A 19,860-nucleotide genomic window follows, 5' to 3' on the forward strand; every position below is an offset into this window, starting at 1 on the left:
TTTATCTGCAATAAAACACAGAAACACTTAACAAGCTAAATATACCATGTGGCGGCAGATACAGATCAGAAAGCAATAAATATAGGCTCTTTATTTGGCTTGTTAGATGCTTAATTATTGGATCAGTGCAGGATTTGAAAAAATACATCTTTTTATACTTTAATTTTAAAGCCTTTTCCATATATTTACAAACATAACTTAACAGCAGGCCTGACCAGGCAGTCACGCACCCAGTCAGCGCCCAAAGCTGGAGGGGCTTGCCTTGGCGACGGGCCAGAGCGCTGGGACGCAGACTCGAGTCAGCTCGGAGGGCGCAGCTCCGCCCGAAACCTTGAGGGAATTCACAAGAGCTGAGTGTCTCTCCAGCTGGAAACTACTCCACCTTCTGTTTCTAGATGTTTCCCATCATTGCCGGCAGTTCCCAAGAAGTCGGACTTCTTGACCCATTTCGTTTCCGAACAGGCAGTGCCGAAGTGCCATTTGTCACATTATTATCCATGCAGATCAACATCTATGATAATCATTGTAGGTTTCTGACGTCTGCTCTTGCGTTCAAGTGGCAGAAAGCGTCATTGTTGCAGTTCTAGTTTCCTTCTGGACACAGCTTTTTACTTCTATGTTTGCCTAAACCAGGATCTCAGAAGTTCAGGATAATCCCAGGATAATCTTGCTGTGGAAATGAGAGGTTGGGCAGAATTTGCTCCTGTTGATTCAAGAGTCAAGAGTCATGGATACAGAATCCCCAGCTGTGTGGACAGAAAAAAATCCGCTGGATACGAGCAGTCTCCTTCAATGGTGACCAATCCTTATATTGGTACGTCAGTATATACAAAAAAAACCCAGATTGTCCCCGAAAGGTCCCTCGTTAGGGGTTAACGTGGCGAGCACAGAAACAAAGCATGATGAAGATTGTACGTCTGTCCATAATAAAGAAGTACAACAAGCAAAGCAATATAAATAAGAAAAAAAAACACGAGTTTGTGGGGCTCCAAGGAGGGAGAATTAATGAACAGGAATTACACCCCCAACAAAATCCCAGAGAACAGTGATCCCTTCTGGACTGTGAAGGCCGAGCCAGAGCTGTTGTCCACAAAGACAGACACATACTCCCCTGCCTGTAGAGAAAGAGACATTGAAAATTCAGAACTTATTATTAAATGGAATTTCTTAACTGAAGTGTGGGATGGGTAATGATAGACAAAGCCAATCTCACCCTAATGTGAGACTCAAATCACAGTCATTACTGACCTCCGTTATTTACTGTACATATCTCTTTTGCACAAACCTCGTCTTGCATTTTTGTTGTGTTCATACCTCCAACTCCACCTTTGCAGCCCCCCCCCCCCCTGGTCAATTCCTCTCTCTGAATGGGGTTCCAGCCTCCTCATCCTCCTTAACCACACGGGTTAAGCCAAAACTTGGTAAACTTCAATACCCAATTAATACACAAAGCATCTGATTCATGGCTGTTGTTATTCCTTGTGAACTCTGGGTTTGTTTACTGTCTTCTCCTTGCAAGCTCACAAGAACATGAGGCATGTTTTTGCACAAAAACATTGTGAGTGAATGGGAGAAACTACTCCTTCATATTATTGAAGCTGGAACCCTGGACTCTTTCAAGAAATGGCTGGATGAGACACTCAGATCATCTTAGATAGATTAGCTACTAACTATCAAACAGTTATGATGGGCCAAATGGCTTCTTCTTGTTTGTAACCTTTCGGCTGTAGCTGTGTTTTTTTTCCACTTTGTGTGTGCATTCCTTTGAGGTGGTTACTCATAGAGTAACTCTTTGATCACTTTGATGGGACAATCTTTGGAAATCTTAAATTGGATTGGAATGTGGATTGGAATTTCTTCCTGACGAAAACTCCTTGTTGAGATATCCCCTGTCACAGCCCTCAACTGTCAGTAAAGGTTTGCAGGCAGTGCTACAAAATTAATCGGTTACTATCAGGTGCTGTTACCCACTAGTGGAATCTCAGCTTAGAGGTCGAGGGCGAATAGAAATGTGATTATCAATGTGTGAATACCGCACCACAGTCATGTAGCATTTCCAGAACCCGATAGTAATGTGACAAAGCTCCTTTGACTCAAGCAACAAGAGATAACCAAAAAGACTTTGAAAGAAAGTACAGAAATGAAACAAGAAAAAAAAAATCAAAAACATTATCTAAGCAATTAGACAAAGTGAAGGAGTCGGTATTGTGCCTCTACATGCAAGATCACTGTCCTTTCTTCTGCATGAACTTATCAAAGCTGCTCTTCAGAAAAGTTCTCACAGGAATGGTACAGATAAGCAGGGTGTATTCTCATTCTGACCAGGGGACTCCCACAGAGAGCCAAATCCATGCTTGTTGCTGAAAGTCAGATGCAATCACCTGCATAGTCTAATGGGCTACTCTTTCAGTTATCAGAGGGATTGGCAGAGGATTAAGTAAATCCTGTTTGATTCAGAGGCTCCAAACAACAAAAAGTCTCATTTAGAGATCTGGAGAGCTGATGTTTTATGTGGTCTTCAAGGCAATCAAGACTAGCAGACTAGACATAATATTTTTAGTTTGCCCTAGCTCAAAATGTTAACTGTACTGAACTTGTACAGACAATACTACTACTTAGGAGAATGTTTAGCTTTTCCTATTTCTTTACACAGATAAAGATAATTTTAATATTTCTTAATTATGGATGATGCTACACATCAGACAAAATATCTATTAAAGACGAATTCCAGGAGAGGTCATAAACTGATGTTTTATTACATTCTTATCCTCAAGTCAGTAACTGAAGTGTCACCCTGTCTTTGCCGGTGCTGAAATGAGCATTCTGAAGGGGATATGTCACTGAATCAACACAACAAATCAGCTCCTTATTCAGTGAAACTCAGAACAGTTTTGGTTGACCAGACTGAGAGAAACTGTAAATAGCCAAACTCTTTTTCTAATATCATCAGCCTAACAGAAAGAGAGCAGTCCTAAATTCAAAACATTCTTATAAACCTGACAGTACAAAAGTACAACAAATCAAAGGCTAAAATGTGTCGATTGCATAAGTATTAACCACCAGACATATGCCACCACCAGTGAATTTTAGCTGTGAGTCTGTAGAATAGTTGTACACCTGAATAGTGCAATTTTATTTTTTTTAATCATTCTTCTTTCCAAACTGGCTCAGCCTCTGTCAGGGGACTGATGATAGGAAGTCATTTTCGAGCCTTGCCTCAGATTTTCGATCAGATTCAAGTGGGCACTTTGGCTGGGCCACTCAAAGACATTCACTTTCTTATTCTGTAGTCACTCTAGGTCTTTTATGTCTTTAGCCGAAAAAGATTTTCCTTGTATAAGACCTTATATAAGATCTTCCTCATATTTCCTTAGGACTGTATAACATTTGCTTACACTGTACTTTGCTCCATCTGTTTCCCCTCAATCTACAAACTTCATCCAAGACACAAATTACAGGAAGATGCTGCTGATGAGAAGCAGAACTACACATAATGAACTATAGTAGAAAAGAAATATACATAATGAACCATAGTAGAACAGAACTATACATAATGAACTATAGTAGAACAGAACTATACATAACGCTGCCACTGTGCTTTACAGTGTGGATGGTGTTGACTGGGTAATGTGCTGTGTTTTTTGCACTATACTTAAAATGATACATTTAGACTAAACTGTTCCTCCTCTGACCACAAAACAAAATTGACCATACTTGCAGTATCACTTCAGTGCTCCTCGCAGCTTTGTGTTGTAAACACATACAGTAGTCGAGGTCCACATATATTTGACCCGTGGACAATGTCTCTCCTCTCAGTCATTGATCTCTGTAGCTCTTGTCAGTGATGGCCTCACAGTTTCTTGAGACTGGCTGCTCAGTTTGGACACATAGCCTGATCTAGGCAGTGTCTGGGAGACACGATACACTTTCCAGCTAATAATTCATTTCACTGTGCTCAAAGGTGTATACAGTGTCTTTGAGCTTTTCTCATAATCTTCTCCTGATCTGTGCCTTTTACAACTTTATCACAGAGCTATTTGAAACTCCTTGGTCTTCTTGGTTGATTGAATCTTGTATTGAAAATCCCTTTCTGAGGCACCTTACAGAGACAGGCGAGTTTATTCCGAAATCATGTGAACTCGTATCACTACACACAGAGACCATTCAGTTATTTATTATTTATTTGACTTGTCAAAATAATTTTGTGCACCTGAACTAATCTAAGTTTGCAATACCAAAGGCTGTGAATACTTACTCAAACAATATATTTTAGTTTTTGAGTTTTCAGTTTAAAAATGTCTACACTATTTTTAATTCAATAAACATGGACATAGTTGGATAAGGGTTAATACTTTTGCAATGCATTGTCTATGCTAATGCTGAGCTAAATCTACAGAATGGAAATTCACTACAGAATACTGGATAAGAACTAATTTAATGCTCTTCTACCAAGTTGCATTGTATAACATGAGACTGTTCCAATAACCTCTGAGAGGCCAGTCTTTTCGTGTACAGTGGGATTGAGGCTTGTGCAAATGAGTTGCCTGGACATGGCAAATGAAATGAGAGTACATACTGTATACTTAGTGCTGTGACTCAGATCAGCGAAGCTAGTTTCTGAGACTTTGAAATCAAACTGTAGTTATACTCTCTTTTCTTGTTGAAATATCCCTGTCCTGTTGACTAAGATCCACATTTAAACAGCTGTACATTCTGTATAAACAGACTTCCCTACGGTCGGGAAGAGTGAGGGAGAAGCTCCTACCTGTAGATACAAGGTGCCTGTGACGAGCACAGAGAACGGGCTCCCTGCAGACCCCAGTCCTGCGACTGCTTCTAAGGACCTTCGCAAAGAAAAACTTTCATTAGAGGACTCTCTGGGCCTGAAAGGACTTCATTATTAAGCACTGCTTTTTCCCCCCCAAGATAAACCCAGGTGTATACTCAACAGGAAACAAACTGTTTAATGTGTGTGAAGCCCCTCCTGTTATAACTGTTTCCAATTTTAAAAAACAAAAGCACGTGCATCCATAAATGTTCTAACCATTTTATCCAATTCAAGGTCATGGGGGTGCCGGAGCCTATCCTGGCAAGCAACAGGCAAGATACACCCTGGGTGGGATGCCAGTCCATCACAGGGCAGACACACACACACATTCATGCCAGGGCCAATTTTCCCAGAAGCCGATTAACCTGCCAGTATGTTTTTGGACAGTGGGAGGAGACCCACACCAACACGAGGTGAACATTTAAACTTTCATTTGCTAAAAATAATGCACTGCCACCTTCTGCAAGTACTCTGTGTCACTTTAAGATGAATAAAGAGGCATTGTGCGTGCATCCAATCCAACTGCGAGGTACCAGCAGCACAGAATCAGAAAGTACCCAAGTGGAACGTGATTCACTTACTTAAGCAGATTAATGCACAGAAGTGGTAAAAAGGCAAATACAGCAGAATTCTTGAGTACAACGCAGGAATTGCAAGATATAAGTTTAGAGAGCTCATGTCAATATCATAAACAGGACCTGTCTGTTCCATGGTTTAGAGTCTTGAGGACAGAGTGAAAGAACTTAATCTTTTCCTCTGTTGGTAACTCTCTTCTGAGAGGGGATTTGACTGAATTGGGCATGTGTTTCTTTCAAATGCATGTCAGCGTGCAGGATTGGAGACATGACTGGGCACTAGTTAACAGTCAGATTCACACTGCTATTAGAAAGCACTTCACACAGAGGGTGATCAGTGATTGGAAAAGTTGGAAATGCTGGTATCCTTGTGAGTTTGACACAACAATAGAATCACTTAGTGCAGAGGAAAAGAACGTGAATGGACTGAATGGCCTGTTTTCTTCAAAATGTCCTTAATACTAATAAATTACATCATAATACTGCTCTTAGTACTCTTAAATGGAAATCTCTCTGTTGTCTAGTACTTATAATTATTACTTTCCAAATGTTTAAAGTTCTTGAATGCACAATTTACAAAGGAGCTGTGACAAATGGGACACAATGTATTTCAGTATTTTGTTATCAGTTAACCTTAGGAGTAAGAATTAAGGTCAGCAAAAGGCATTGTACCTCAATTAACCAGGGTCTGTAAGTCTCATTCAAACCTTGTCTGCTTTATACGGAGGAGAAAGAGGTTAAAAGTGATGTCATTAGATGAAATCAGTTGAATTAGCCAGGTCAGTAACTGGAGACCCAAGGTGGATTGAAAAGCTGCAGACATCAGTGGGACTCACATGTTGCTCTGGCACAGGGACTCAATGCAGATGGAGGCCCGGACGCTGTCCCGCGGCCTGGCCTGCGCCTTTCTCTGAGACTCGCTGGGCTCTGGGGAGAGACCGGACAGTCGTCAGGACTGACAATCCCAAATCCCTGCAAATCCTTTATCTATACAAACATTTGTCATCTTCATTTTAGCATATTATATATATATTAGCACATACATCTACATATAGCATATTATAGTGGCTGACGGTTTAGCTTGCCAGTCTGGAAATCATAATTAAATGAGTGTGTGGAGTTTGCAGGGTCAGTGAGATGAGTTTTGTCTATATGTGTGTACAGAGGAATTCTCAACGGCTCCAGAGCACAACTCTCTTACTGCTCCCTTCTTTTTCTTCTGAAAATAACATCACAAATCTAGCCAAAGACCATTAAGGTATTGAAAACAGGCAAAAGAACTGTTTTCGAGTTTGAGCTGACCTGTGTTTGGCGGGGGAGTAAGTGGGAGTCACGCGCTGGAAGGGAGGGGGTAGCCGTGAAAGCAGCAGGAGCAGTGGGCAGCTGCACTGCAATGCCAGCAGAAAGCATCGTCGTCCACAGCAGTGATCCGCTGAAGAGCCCCGCCCTTCAGGCCCACGCAGGGATACAGCACGGCTGGGCAAGGCTGTGACTCCCTGGAAAACCTAACTGGTGCACTGGGCGGGAATTCTCGGGAAAACGAGCCCACCCTGTTCCTCAGAACTGCGACACCCCTTATCTGAGAGACACACCCCAGCACAAGGACATGCAGCAACTGCCAGGCAACATTCCCACTGGGGATGGGAGAGCACTGGGCAGGGGTGATCCAACAGCTGGGAGGGCCAAACACAGGAGGGCACAGAGGCTGCTCTGTGCTTCTGGTATCTGCCTATTTCATGTATATTGTACCTGAGCACCACTCACATGCTCTAAGAGTTAGTTGTCCTATTTTGCACTACCTACTGTAGGGTTAATACATAGCCTTAATACACCAGCGACTGGAGTTGGATGTGTTTGTGTGTGCTCCGTTTTATGGTAGGTATTTTGCTGGTTTTGTTTTCCTGTAAGCGTGATGCACTACGTGAGACGCGCACAGCGTTCTGTAAAATGCCTCCACCTCTTAAGTAAATAGACGTTAAAGAAACGGAAAACGCTCTGCGGCAGGACATGAATGGCTTCCCAACGTGTTGCTCCGAAGAGCTGAGGTGAGAGAAAGAAAGACAACAAGATGGGAGCAGGGCTGAGGAGAGATGGGGTGAAGAAAACCCCATGGGGTGAAAGCACGGATGGGGGAGAAGACTGCTCACGAAGGGAATGACACAGAGCACCCGTGAGTCAAAGCGTGGGTCCGCCCTCGGAGCCAGAGTGTCGCCCGTGTCCGCCGCCGCGGGGCGTGCGAGGGAAAGGAAGAGGGCGCCGGGGTCCCCGTGACCGTACCTATGAGCAGGGTGGCAGTGAGCTGGTAGAACCCAGAGACGGGCGCGGTGTAGCGGCCTGTGCTGGCGTTGAATCCCTGCCCGCGCTGGAACTGACTCTCCTCATCGGGGGGCTGTGAGAGAGAAGGGCGCGTTCATCATGAACATGCTCAGGCCATGGAGGTTCACAAACGGTCTCTCAGGATGCTCTTCATATCCTTCTGGTTTGGCGTTTCTAACCTGGTGAGTTTAACGTCTTACAAAGGAAGGCTGAGGTTAATGTGCCTCAGTGTAGCAGAAAACAGTGTGCAATTAGATGACGTTGTGTAATTAGAGGTTAAGTGGATATTTTATAACTAGTGTTGAGGAAGTTACTTTTACAAAGTACAGTCAGAAGTTACTTGTGTAAGGAATTACTTTTTTATTTAATAATAATTTGGGGGGAATGGCTGGAAAGTGGTTAAGTGTCATTCTGTTGATGACTGTTTAAAATATATTTATGTGGATTCTTAAAAGTAACTTTCCACACTGCTGTCTATAATTCATCAGTTTACTAGGAACTGAGAATCTGTAGCATTCTACAAGAGCATCCTGAAATACTTGCTAGTGGTGAGATTAGGGGTTAGGTTATGGGTTATTATGAACCCTGTATCTATAGAGCTTAATTGACATTCCACACAATGTCAACATAGTAAAGCAATCATTGAAAGAATAAATAAACCACTTATTTACACAGCTTAATCTAAAGTGTTAAAGAAAACACTTTGTGGTTTGCTGGTAACTGATATGCATGTCAGAACTAACACAAAGCAAAGACAGCCAGTCTGCACTGCCAGCAGGGAGAAACAGAGAGAGTTTCTTTCTTTCCATTAGCTGCTGCACTGCACGAAACAGTCACGGATTGGACACACATTCTTCCTCAAAATAATGAATCTAATCCCAGAATTCCCACACCTGCCAAAATCGGAACAGCTATCAATCCTGGTAGGGGAGTAAATGGGGGAGGAATACATTGCAGCCCTATATGGGATCTCCTGTCACAGAGAGGGACAGAGAGAGCCTCTCAGGCTGAGTTTTGAGTGAGAAGCTGTATCAGCTTGAAGGGGGCTCAACAGCCACAACCTTGTGTTTCTAATTTCTACTGTTCTCCGTGGAATTAACCTTTACTTACTCTCAAATAATAGTAAGTTTTGTTCAAACTGCTAGTTAATGTCTCAGAACAGCAAGTGTGCGCTAATGGTTATTGCTTTGGCAACACTGTAATTCATCAGTGCCAATGAAGTGTTTTGAGTTTGGGAGTTTGAGAAGAGACGGGAAATTGGGACAGCTCATTTTGAAATGGGTATACGTAAACGACGAGGGGATGAGCATACTCTTTATCGTCACTGTTGGCACGGAGGCTGGTGTTTGTCCTGCCCAGCGGCCGGTAGGCATCACCCTGAGTGGCAGTGGTGTGGCAGAGCTCAGCCCACCCCACACTAAGGACAGGTCTTTGCGGTTTGTTGTCTCTGCGGGTGAAGGGTCCACTCACACTGGCGAACGGCTGCAGCTCCAGCAGGCTGCGGCGGCGCACGGGCAGGCTGCCCCGCAGGCGGCAGTGGAAGGCCGTGCCCACGCGCGGGTACGATTCTGCCAGGCTGGAGGACAGCCCCACCTGGGGGTCGCACAGGGGGCACCGCACGATCAGCTCCAGGGCACCGCGATTGGCAGCCGCTTCTGCTCAGGGAGAGAGAGAGAGAGGGAGTGAAAGAACAGTGAAAGAGGAAATGTGTGTGGTGTAGGGATAGATAACCTGGTCCTAGAATGCCATGTTTGTTTGTTTCTCATTTTCATCCCATCCCAGAACCGTACCAAGACATTGAACCAATTAAGTGGGTAAGACGTTGGTTGAGCTGTGCTTCATAGGTGTTCATACAAAGATGCCTTTAAAACCTTCAGGACCCTGGGACTCGTGAACCAGGGGTTCCTATCCCTGATCTAGTAAGAAGAGCAACAGAGATTATTGATAGTCCTCAGTGTTTGAGCTTGAGAACTCTCTGATAACCTTGTCATGTCAACTGGATTTCAGCTGTGGCTTCTCTTCTACCCTGTTGTTCATGTCTTCTGGTATGCTTGTCTTTTTTGCTCTTTCCTTTTAGAAACCAGTTTGCCTCGCACAGGAAAAAAAACGTTGGTGAAAAGGCTTTGCAAACTCAAACAAGGTGATAATATTATTTGCATTTCGATAGCATGTTTCATCTCAAAGTGCTTCACATACAGTATATGAGAGGGGGCCTATTTCGTCCTCCGCGGAGCTGCATGCAGGTGATTCCTGGCCTCCAATCTGCACCAGCAGCCCCGCTGCACAGATGGAATGCACCAGTGGAATGAAACGTTAGGAAGACCAGACTGTACAATCCCAAACCTGAATTTTGCCAGGATACTGGGGCTAACACCCCTTCCACACAGTTCTGTGGCATCTTTAATGGCCAAGTATTCATTGAATGTCTTTCTCATCCAAAAGACAGCATCTCCTCCAACTGCACAGTCTTCCCCAGACTGAGATGCTGGTTTAGAAAATCTGGCTACTGCAGAAGAGCACCACCTACTGGTTCACCAACTTTTTTACAGCAGCAACCTGCTTTTTGTCAGAGGTCTCCCATCCCCGTCCTGACCAGGCCCAGCCTCGCCTAGCTTCTGAAATCTGACAAGATCAGGCTCCCAAGTGGAAACACTGTTGGCAAAAAGGTAGTGAAGAAATTCGTCATTACACCAACAGCTCCTTTCTGTGAGGTCTTCAGCGAAGCGTTGAGCTAATTCAGCTCTTTCTTTCACATGGCCTGGTGGACTGCTTTGAGAAGCTATTTTTGGAAGAAGAGCTAGCTGGCGGTGTTTAAGAAGAAACATCGCCTTCCTCAGACTTCACATTGAGTGCAGCAAGAAAGGAGTGAAACCACATGAAATAGGTATAAGCTAGTGTACTACTTCAGCTTTAGGAGAACTTCACTTTCCCTGTCTCTCCTTAGCCCTACAGGCCCTTCTTGCTCCTCACCCTCTGCAATTGTATGTTCTTCCTGTGTCCTCTGTACCTGCCTACTGAAAAAAGCAAATGAAATATTTTAAGAACTTAACGCCACAAAACCCTATTCACTTTGGCTGCTAGTGTCACACCCAGGCCTTTGGGAAGGAAAAAGCAAGCAAATTAGCTTGCGGCTCCACCCAGCTCTGATACCATTCATCCTCCACTGAATAAGGGCCATTATGCGAATGTCAAAACACGCTGCTGCTCCTTGTGTCGGAGCACTAACACAAATATGTCAGGATTGTTTCACGGGTTTCCTTGCTCTCCCAGGTCTGCCTGCCTCCTTCCTCATGGAACAGCGCCAAGCCCTTCTCCAGAATCCCTCAGACCTCCACCTCCCCCCCAAACCACCCCGCCAACCACAAGAGCTCTGCACAGGAGGGGAAAAAGCCCGCAGGAGGAATCTGTGGAATTCCTTGGCAGAGCCAAGTCCCATCCAAGCTCCGGAAAATTACCCTTATTAAGGGATCAGCCCAGAGTGGGGGCTGCCAGCTTCTCTGCCGAGCCATCAAAAACATTCTTAGGCGCGTGGGGAGTGGGGGGCAACAGCACTCTGGCCCCGTCTCTCCGCGCTGGTGCCACGGAGGGGCAACACGCAGTTCCGATCCACACCGTCCTGCTGACAGGTCCAGAAAGAGAAGTCTAGAGCAGGCCGTTTCGGAGCTCCGGAGAGGGGAGCTAGAGGAGGGGCTGAGGGTGTTCTCATCCCCGGGGAAATCGGGATGGGAATCCGACCTGGAACGGCAAGCCCGGGAAACCTGAGAACACAGCGTTTGAGTGTTCTTTATTCCGGTGACAACTGGGGGGAGAGCGAGAGGGGCACGAAGCGCTTCAAGAGCTTGCAGTCACTGAAGAGCAGCGTCGGCGGGAGGGAACATGCTGGCCCGCTGGCTGGAGCGTTTTGGGGGTGGTCAGTACAGCGCCTCCGCACAGAGCGACGTGTTTTCACCTTTGCTGTAAGGCTGGCGCCCGGTTGTCTTGGACAGCGTGCCTGTGGAAGTGCTCAGATGGGGCGCCAGTCCTGCGCTTGCTTACCTTTCAGCATTAGCTTGAACTCCCGGAGCAGGTCCTCCTGGGCCAGGGGAGGCGCTGGAAGGCCGGGGGGCCCTGGGGGGCCAGGTGGCCCTGGGGGGCCGGGCAAACCATGCTGGGGAGGAAACAGATATGACAGCAGTTAGCTGCGAGCACAGTACACGCGCGCACACACACACACAACTGCACACCAGGCTCATAAACTCAGGTCCACTTACCAGTGAAACCAAGCACCTCCGAGCTAAGGGTTGTAATATTACAGTACATATAAATAACTCTGGGTATGTACTGTACAAAGCGGGGCCCTGGGTTCGTGTCCCACGTCAGGGCAACTCTGCCATAGGGGCCACAATTCAGTGGAATTGGAGAGGGTTGACCGGCAGAGTGCAGAAGCTGCCGGTTGTAAAAAAAACACGACTGAAATCTAATGCAATGTCACATTGGCGCTGCATTGGACACCAACGGAGTTGGAAACTCTATGGACAGTGATGATGATGATGATGATGATGATGATGAACAAAGCACTGTTTAATGTTTTTTTTTAAAAGTTCTGCTCTTCCAGATGTGAAAAGATAACAGGTTTTTATTGGCTTAAGAAAACGGAACTGTTCATAAGAAAGACACCACATTTCAGAGCATATGTGCTGTGCAGGGCCATCCATCCATTTTCTAACTGTTTATCCAATTCATGTCGGAGACTACCCCAGCAAGCACCAGGCACAAGGCCGGTTACAAACTGGATGGGACACCAGTCCATTGTGAGACACACAGACACACAATCACACCAGGAACAATTTTTTCAGCAGCCAGATGACCTACCAGTCTGTTTTTGTGTTTGTGGGAGGAAAGCAGAATACCTGGAGGAAACCCATGTGAATAACGGGAAGAACATAATAACTCCACACAGATAGCAGCCCAGGAACTGAACCGAGGGCCCCAGCGCTGTGAGGCGGCAATGCTAACTCCTGCGCCACTATGCTGCTCTTGCTCTCCATGTAACATATCCAGATATTAATTCAGACTGAGGATTTCTTTCTATTAAAAAGGTGACATCTGAGAGTTGATGATAAGGTCCCAGGAAAGCACAATCAGACAAGCTATTGGACCCTCCAGGGCAAGCCAAGGTATGGAATTGAAACACAACGATTGTTCTTGTTCTCAGAAACCTAGCTCTTTGATTCTATGAATATAAATTGGACAGTAAACATTTTGCCACTGCTTAGATCCTAACTTTAATTTACATTAGATTATTTGTGTAATTACTTTTATTTCCAAGGAAGCCTGCACAGGACTTTGGAAATACGAAGCCGTGCTTAATGTTTCTACTGCATGTTGGCTATAGTACACAGCAGGATTTCCATAGCCTGGTGCAGTGTGAGCATGGTGTGAAAACAAGGACAATAAAGACATAATGGTAAATCCATAGTAAAAACTACAGGGAGTGTGTGGTAAATGTATAAGGGTACCTCCAGCCCCTGGGGAAAGGAGATCGCTCTGGCTGTGAGCTCACCTTCAGTTTTCTCCTCTCAGTATGTCTCCCCTTCCCGTTTACCCCTTTGTCGGAGTTCTGCTTGAAGACCATCCAGGAGCTGCGTGGGTTGATGTAGCCCACCTCAGGGGACTCGGACTCCTGCAGCAGAAACAGTGGGTTAGAGAAACCAAATCCTCGTGCTTTCACTGCCATCAGGGTTCCTGCTCCAGTCCTGGTTCTGGAGGGACCTGTAGGTTTTCAGTCCAACTGGGCTCCTAACGGCCTGGATCCAGGTGGGTTTAGCAGCTTCTCCCAGCTAACAGGTGCTGGTGCCGTAAAGAGACCTGGAAAAGCTGCAGACAACAGCAGCCCCGCCCCAGGGCCAGACCAAACCTACACCCTCGGTCTTACCATTCAAGTCACCATTTAAGTTAAAAATCCTACACAGCATTGAAAGCTACCACTTACATCACTGCCCAAGAGTGAATGTGGTATGTCCCAGAACAGATGAAACTGCAGCTGTTTTTGAAAGCAGCACTAGATTTTGGCTTTTTATTGTACATGTACTAAAATCCCAAGTATTCTAACATGAGGGGATTTGTGTTTTGGTAAGTGTACCATGTTACAAGACTTTACCACGTTCTGATGTTGCGCTGTTGGTATAAAAACAGAATTTGCCATAGGGTTTTTCCTCAGAGAACTGCTGTTGCACACCTGGATCCCTACTCCATTAAGAAAGCCCCACTGCTTCGTACTGCAGCCCTCAATTACTGAGCTAACACAGGCCTGGAGCCATACCACCCCAGAGTGTGGGAGTCATCGGCCCGGTGTCAGCCCCGCGCGGCCTGCGCTTTTCAAACCAGAGCCCACAGGGAGAGCGCAACACCTCGCACACAGATGAACCGGCTAGGACTTTGCAAAATCTTTTTTTTTTTCATTTACTTGGAAAAATGCCATGCAATCTAGCTTCTGAAAGTGACTCTTTTTCAAAAGTCCTGTTCACCGCTCGCGTTAAATCGATGAGGACATGTTCATTCAAGTTCAAAACAGTACGCGGAGAGCTACAACATTTTTGTTACCAAACGGTGTGTAAGCTCCTTGGCTAATAATGTGCTTCTAAACATTTCATAATGTAATTTCATAGACTTGATCCGAGTCAAAACATGAGTGTCAGTACAGAAGCAAAACGTTATAGATGCATTAAAGTGAAAGTTTAGAGCTATCTTCTCTGTTAAAGTTCAGATGTTTTCTGATTTTGACAGATGGATGTGTGTCTTGCAGAGGTGTCTGTAAGTAAATTAAATGATCACGTGCAATTAATCTGATTTGTTTTGAAACCTGCTGTTGCATTTTCTGTTCGGAACAAGTCAAAGTCATTTATGCAATTGAAAACAAAGTCACAGGTTAACAGGACACTTTGAGAGCAGGGATGGCAGTCCAGAGATCCACCACATCAACATAAAAATGGATTTACAACCGGGAGAGAGGTCAGGATTCTCCCTCAGCACTTGACTGCATATTGCCATCCAGCCATAGTAATCAGAAATTGATGGAGTGGACCCATCCCCATGGAAGATAACATAACAAATATAAGAAAAGAAGAAAAGCCAACTGTATCTAACAATTTTTGCCAGTTAGTTGCTCTGAGGTCTCATATACTTGGCAATATGGCCAGGCATCGACCCTGGGCCAAACATGTTTATGCTGGGTTTAAGGCTTAATCCCTTCCCCACAGTACTGCGGTGTTTGATGATCAAAAGAGAGCTAGGAAACCTGCTGGGCTCCGGGACAGAGCTGGGGCTTCAGCCTAGCCTGTAATCCTTCAGAGATATCTTGCCTGATTACTACCGATCGTGCAGGTTCACAAACAAACAGGTTTCAATTTCTCGATGCGAGCATTCACGTTAGTTTTCAAAGGCATCGGGGAGACACCGATCAGCCTGGGGGCCTGAGATCATCCTGCCCTGGACGAGCTCTCTGCACGGCGCGTGCTTTGCTCTGACAGCTCGCGGTCCGCTTCCCGGGCTGTGAGTTATGAAAACAGGGAGCTGTCCCCGAGGCGTCAGAGGGAGGCAAGTGTTAGCAAGTCCGCAAGGCTTGGCTGCTTCCACACTTGTACCTTGAGCTCATGTGCTACGTTATTGCAGCCTAATCCATAAAGACTATATTTTCATTGAAAGAGAGGAGCAATGAAGAGCTTGAGAGCACTAAACTCCATTTCAGAAGAGAAATTCACAGACTCCAGGTTGGAATTGATGATTCTGGTGTGGGCACAGCAGAAAGAATTCACGTCTCATACCTTAAACAAGTTAATCCATTAGGAATCTCGGGTACTATAGACTGAGACGACATATTGTCATCTTAGTCTAAGTCAACAAACACAGTTATTACACCTACTGAGTATGATGGAGATGGAAGGCGCCGACACTTCTGACTGCATTATGTTCCACAATAAAATCTTATTTGTACAGTGCAGGAATATAAATGATAAATCTTCATTTTAATTTGCATAAACAATGTGGAGTGGAGGATTTTTCCCTTCTCCTTCCCTTCAGTAAACTCCCAGAAGGAGGATATAGAGCAGCTTTTCATGGAAAGGATTAATGTGCTAATACTGCCATCAATCCGCAAGCTGTTTAAGAACTAAAAGCCACTGGATTGGGCTCCTTTCATCACATCTTATTTGGCCCGAACTCCCTAAACAAACCCTACTCCTGCTGTTTACTTAGCAGGCCCCGCGGTTAGGAACATCTTCCTATCCAGGGTTCGTCATCTTAATCACTGATGGGTTAAACACCCTGTCTTCTCGTTTCATTGTGGGTCTGACCCTTAGGGTGAAAGAGCCTTTGGTTACCTATTCGAGCTTTCACAGCTGTCATCAAGCTAATCAACCACAGATCTGAGGGAAGGTGTGAAGTTTTGGCAGTGCTTTACAATACGTGTCAGTGTTTCCCAAACACTGTACATGCGTGCAGCTTTCCTACTGAGTGTAACTGCCCATATTTTCCTAGGAGACCAACCATCACCCCTCTTCTCTGATCACAGTGAAAGACATTTTAATGGACCGAATTTTGCTTTCGGTGCACATTTTGTAACCCCAGTTCAGGAAAAAACGACATCAAAATGAAAATCTGGGATGCAGTTATGACATGTAGCATAGCTGCAAGCACTTCTGAGCAAATAAAAAATGAATCAGGCACAGTCATAAAATTGCTGTATGATATGCCGGGAAATTTCTCTAAAATATACAGCCCCGTGATGGAGACCAGATGCCTACATTTTGCATCATCATAATGTCAGAATTAATTGCAAACAAAACTAAGGGTGCTCCCACTTCATCGTAGTTTGATCCACTCCTGTGTTTAGAAACAGGGTCTCCTGCAGGTCAGGACCAGATGCTGATTATGTTAAGCTTGCTGCATCAAACACAGTTAGCAGAAACAAAGACAGAAGTTGTGCTAATATATTTTGGCTTTTCTGCCCATTCAGTACGATTATTTCTCTATGCTGTTCATAACACCTGAAATGGATCAAAGTGCCATACATTGAGAGCATTATCTATTTTCCTGTAGTGCTATTCCAAAAAGTCAGAAAAAAAGTCTGCCTCTTCCTCACTCCTCCAAAACAGTGGAAGTATCCACTTTCTTCAGCTACAAAAGCAAGGACTTACACCATTTTAAAACATTTGAGCAGTTAAGCACTCTTACCTTTGTACCCTTACTTGTAGAGCATATTATATATATATAATAATCTAACTACATTCAGAATGACATCTTATAAGGTTGTTATTGACTCTTCATGCACTCATTTTCCATTCTGTTTGTTAGGTTAGACGAGCAACACAGCCTAGTGAAAATGACTTTTTAATTAACAACTGGAATGACAAATACAATCCGAATGCCCCCTTGGCTCATTATTTTAGTGCTTTCGACATAGAGTTAATTTAGCCAGTATGAATTCTTGCACATTTTCTTTCGGCTTCAATGGTAGAAGTGCCTTGTGGAGCTCACATGGACTGGTGATCTAAATCATTTAACTGAACAATTTCAGTCATCTTTACTTGAGTTAGAGAGCAGTCTTGTTTTTGACTTGGATGGATTTTTGAAACCCAGCAGATTAGCAGCTCTGCAGTGGGGCAGCCTGTTTCCTACTGGGCTGTACCCGCCAGATCCCTTCACAGATATTGAACTGGCAGCGCCAACGCCGAGCGGGCGCCTAATACTATCAGCACACCGTGTGGGCAAGAGACAATTAGCGGTGGAACATACCGGGCTGTTGAGGCTGATCTGGGTGGCGGTCTCTCCCAGCACCTCCTCAGTCGTCGCCCTCTCTGCCCGGCCCTCCGACAGCAGCAGGGCGCCGAGCAGGGGCAGCAGCAGCCAGCGGAGATGCCAGCAGTCCGGGGGCAGGGATCTGCGCTCTGCCCGTCCACACGTGCCCCACGCCGCTGCCCCTAGGGTGCCACGAAGGCGCACTCCCTGCATCTCCCAGGGAGACGGGTCCAGTCGAGCAGCTGGGCGCCGGGTCTCCGTCTGTCGCTGCGCGTCTGTGGATGAACCTCCTGCCCCTCTCTCTGTTTGTAACCCCCCACCCCTCCGTCGTCTAGATCCCCATTCCCATTCAAGAGATTCAATTACCCTCTTGGCTCTGGCTCTGCGGTCCTTTCCTTCTCCCACCTCTTCGGTTGTGCCTCACTGTCCTTCCCTCTCATTTCTCTGCAGAGCACCCAATCGCCCGGCCCCCCAGTCCCTCATCTTCTGCGTCAAGACGTGGAGATCTCTTCCCCCTCTTTCCAGATTCTGATTTATGGCCTTTCAGAGACCTCCCGCCCGCCTCTGGTTGTGAATCCTACAGGAAACGAGAGGGATCCCGATCAGTGAGACGCAAGATGGGAGGGAAGACCCTCAGGAATCCCCCGCATCTCATTCCTCTCCAGCTTTCTCTGTGTGTTTTTGTTTTCTTGCTGCCAGTCCTTGCTTGTTCACTGTAGCCAAATGTCCAGAGATGAAGCTGTAAAGACAGGGACTGTCCGCTGTCAGACTCCGGGCGCTGATCTCTCTCGACGTACCGCTGGCCAGTTGGGTAGACTGGATGTGAAGACTGCTGTCTCACTAACAGTTGCACTCAGGAGGCTCCAGTCTCTTTATGCTGGAATCTCTCTCCCTTGCTCTCGCCCTCCTCTCTCTCTGGTCTTTTCTTTATCTCTCGGAGTCATTTCATTGGCCACCCCCCCCCCCCACCCCACCCCCGCCCGCTTCTCCTTCCTCCTGTCTCTCCTGCTTTCTCTATCTCATTCCCAATCTTCAGCTGTCAGTCTCTGTCTCTCTCTGTCCCCCAGTACATCAGGACTGCTCAACTACTTCACTGTCTGTATGGCCTTTTTTTAAATAAAGAAACCGACCTGTTTTCAGCAGTCTGTGGTGACTGCTGGGTCCTACTGCCCTCCCTTCAAAAGCATCATCCCCAAACGTTACCAAAAGTTAAAATCATTATTTTTGTTTCAGTAGTGTTAATTGCTTTACACATCAGGGATCGTGGTTATTTGCGAATAATAGCAAGGAAAAAGCTGTATAGGGAGATTTATGAGTGTCAGAATGCATGTCTTGCAGTCCTTTATTTTCCTATTTACCATTTCATATGTTACAATTGTATAACAGTTTGTATGATGTACAGTACGTTCGATCTTTTGCAGTACGGACAGACATTTTAAAACGTTCTTGATTAACCGTGTAGCATTATGATGATAACATGCATGTAACGTGATGCAACTTTTGGGATACCCCAGTAAAAAAAAAAACATCGGCTGATGAAATTTGGCAAGTGAACATAGATGAAATAGCAAAAAAATATATAACCATATCCACCCTTCACGTTATCAGCAGGCATCCGCACTCCAGTTCAACCATCCACGTGTTTAGCAGTGTACTGAGGCAAACCGTGCGGTCAATTGCGCCTCCGCTGAACTCAGCAATTTCATGTTCGGTACTTTTGCAATACAAGCACCACTTGCAGCCAGGCATTAATTGGAAAAAGCGCTAATAGCGAAATTACAAAGGTCTAAGATCAACCTTATAAGAGAAATGTGTGCTGTTATTTTGTAAATATTGTCTAACTTCAGGCAAAAGTACTTATCGTTGTACTGCTACTCATTATCCGTTAAGTATTCAAGTTTAAGTATTCGTTAAGTCATGCATAAATAACTTACAGCTACCTTATATGCCTAAACAATAAAGCATTGCGGACAGTTCTCAACATGACAATAAAACAAAGTATTGATATGATATACAATATTTCAGGTAACAAAACAGATCTTTAAAAGAGAAACAGAACAGTCAAGACTTGTATCGAAAGATCAATTTAAATTTAAAGTGAGCAATACGTTCCGAATGCATCGTCTGAGGTCTGTCTTTGAAAATTCTGATCACGAGTGTAATTTGCTTTGTTGATGTTATAAACAGCTAGCGTTTTTAATTACAACCCTCACACACCCGAAAGTTACAGAGCTAAGGAAAGTACTTTTTTTTGCCTGAATAATTTATCATATCCGAGCTGTTATTGTAGATTTTTATACAGTAAAAGAGCAGACCATGAAGTTACTCGCTTGGCTATAGCGCCACCAAGCAGACAAGAATCGAAAC

At 45.0% G+C, this 19,860-nt stretch overlaps 1 protein-coding gene and 1 long non-coding RNA gene across 2 annotated transcripts; one reads left to right on the forward strand and one right to left on the reverse strand.

The window, feature by feature from the left end:
• Positions 1-65: 65 nt before the first annotated feature.
• LOC148676710 (erythroferrone) lies at positions 66-18,453 on the reverse strand. The gene is made up of 8 exons (XM_088611695.1): positions 17,491-18,453; positions 13,262-13,381; positions 11,755-11,866; positions 9,190-9,374; positions 7,681-7,792; positions 6,240-6,330; positions 4,766-4,844; positions 66-1,115 (listed from the first exon to the last, which is right to left on the reverse strand). Exons 1-8 carry the CDS (start codon positions 17,704-17,706, stop codon positions 1,017-1,019), a joined length of 1,014 nt encoding a protein of 337 aa, XP_088467821.1. The 5' UTR covers positions 17,707-18,453; the 3' UTR covers positions 66-1,016.
• Positions 9,442-14,559, forward strand: LOC148676711 (uncharacterized). The gene is made up of 2 exons (XR_015928200.1): positions 9,442-11,629; positions 12,798-14,559. It is a non-coding gene; the product is annotated as an uncharacterized LOC148676711 (long non-coding RNA).
• Positions 18,454-19,860: the final 1,407 nt, after the last annotated feature.

The sequence above is a fragment of the Lepisosteus platostomus genome, chromosome 2, assembly GCF_059453375.1.
Source record: "Lepisosteus platostomus isolate fLepPlt1 chromosome 2, fLepPlt1.hap1, whole genome shotgun sequence".
Taxonomy (NCBI): domain Eukaryota; kingdom Metazoa; phylum Chordata; class Actinopteri; order Semionotiformes; family Lepisosteidae; genus Lepisosteus; species Lepisosteus platostomus.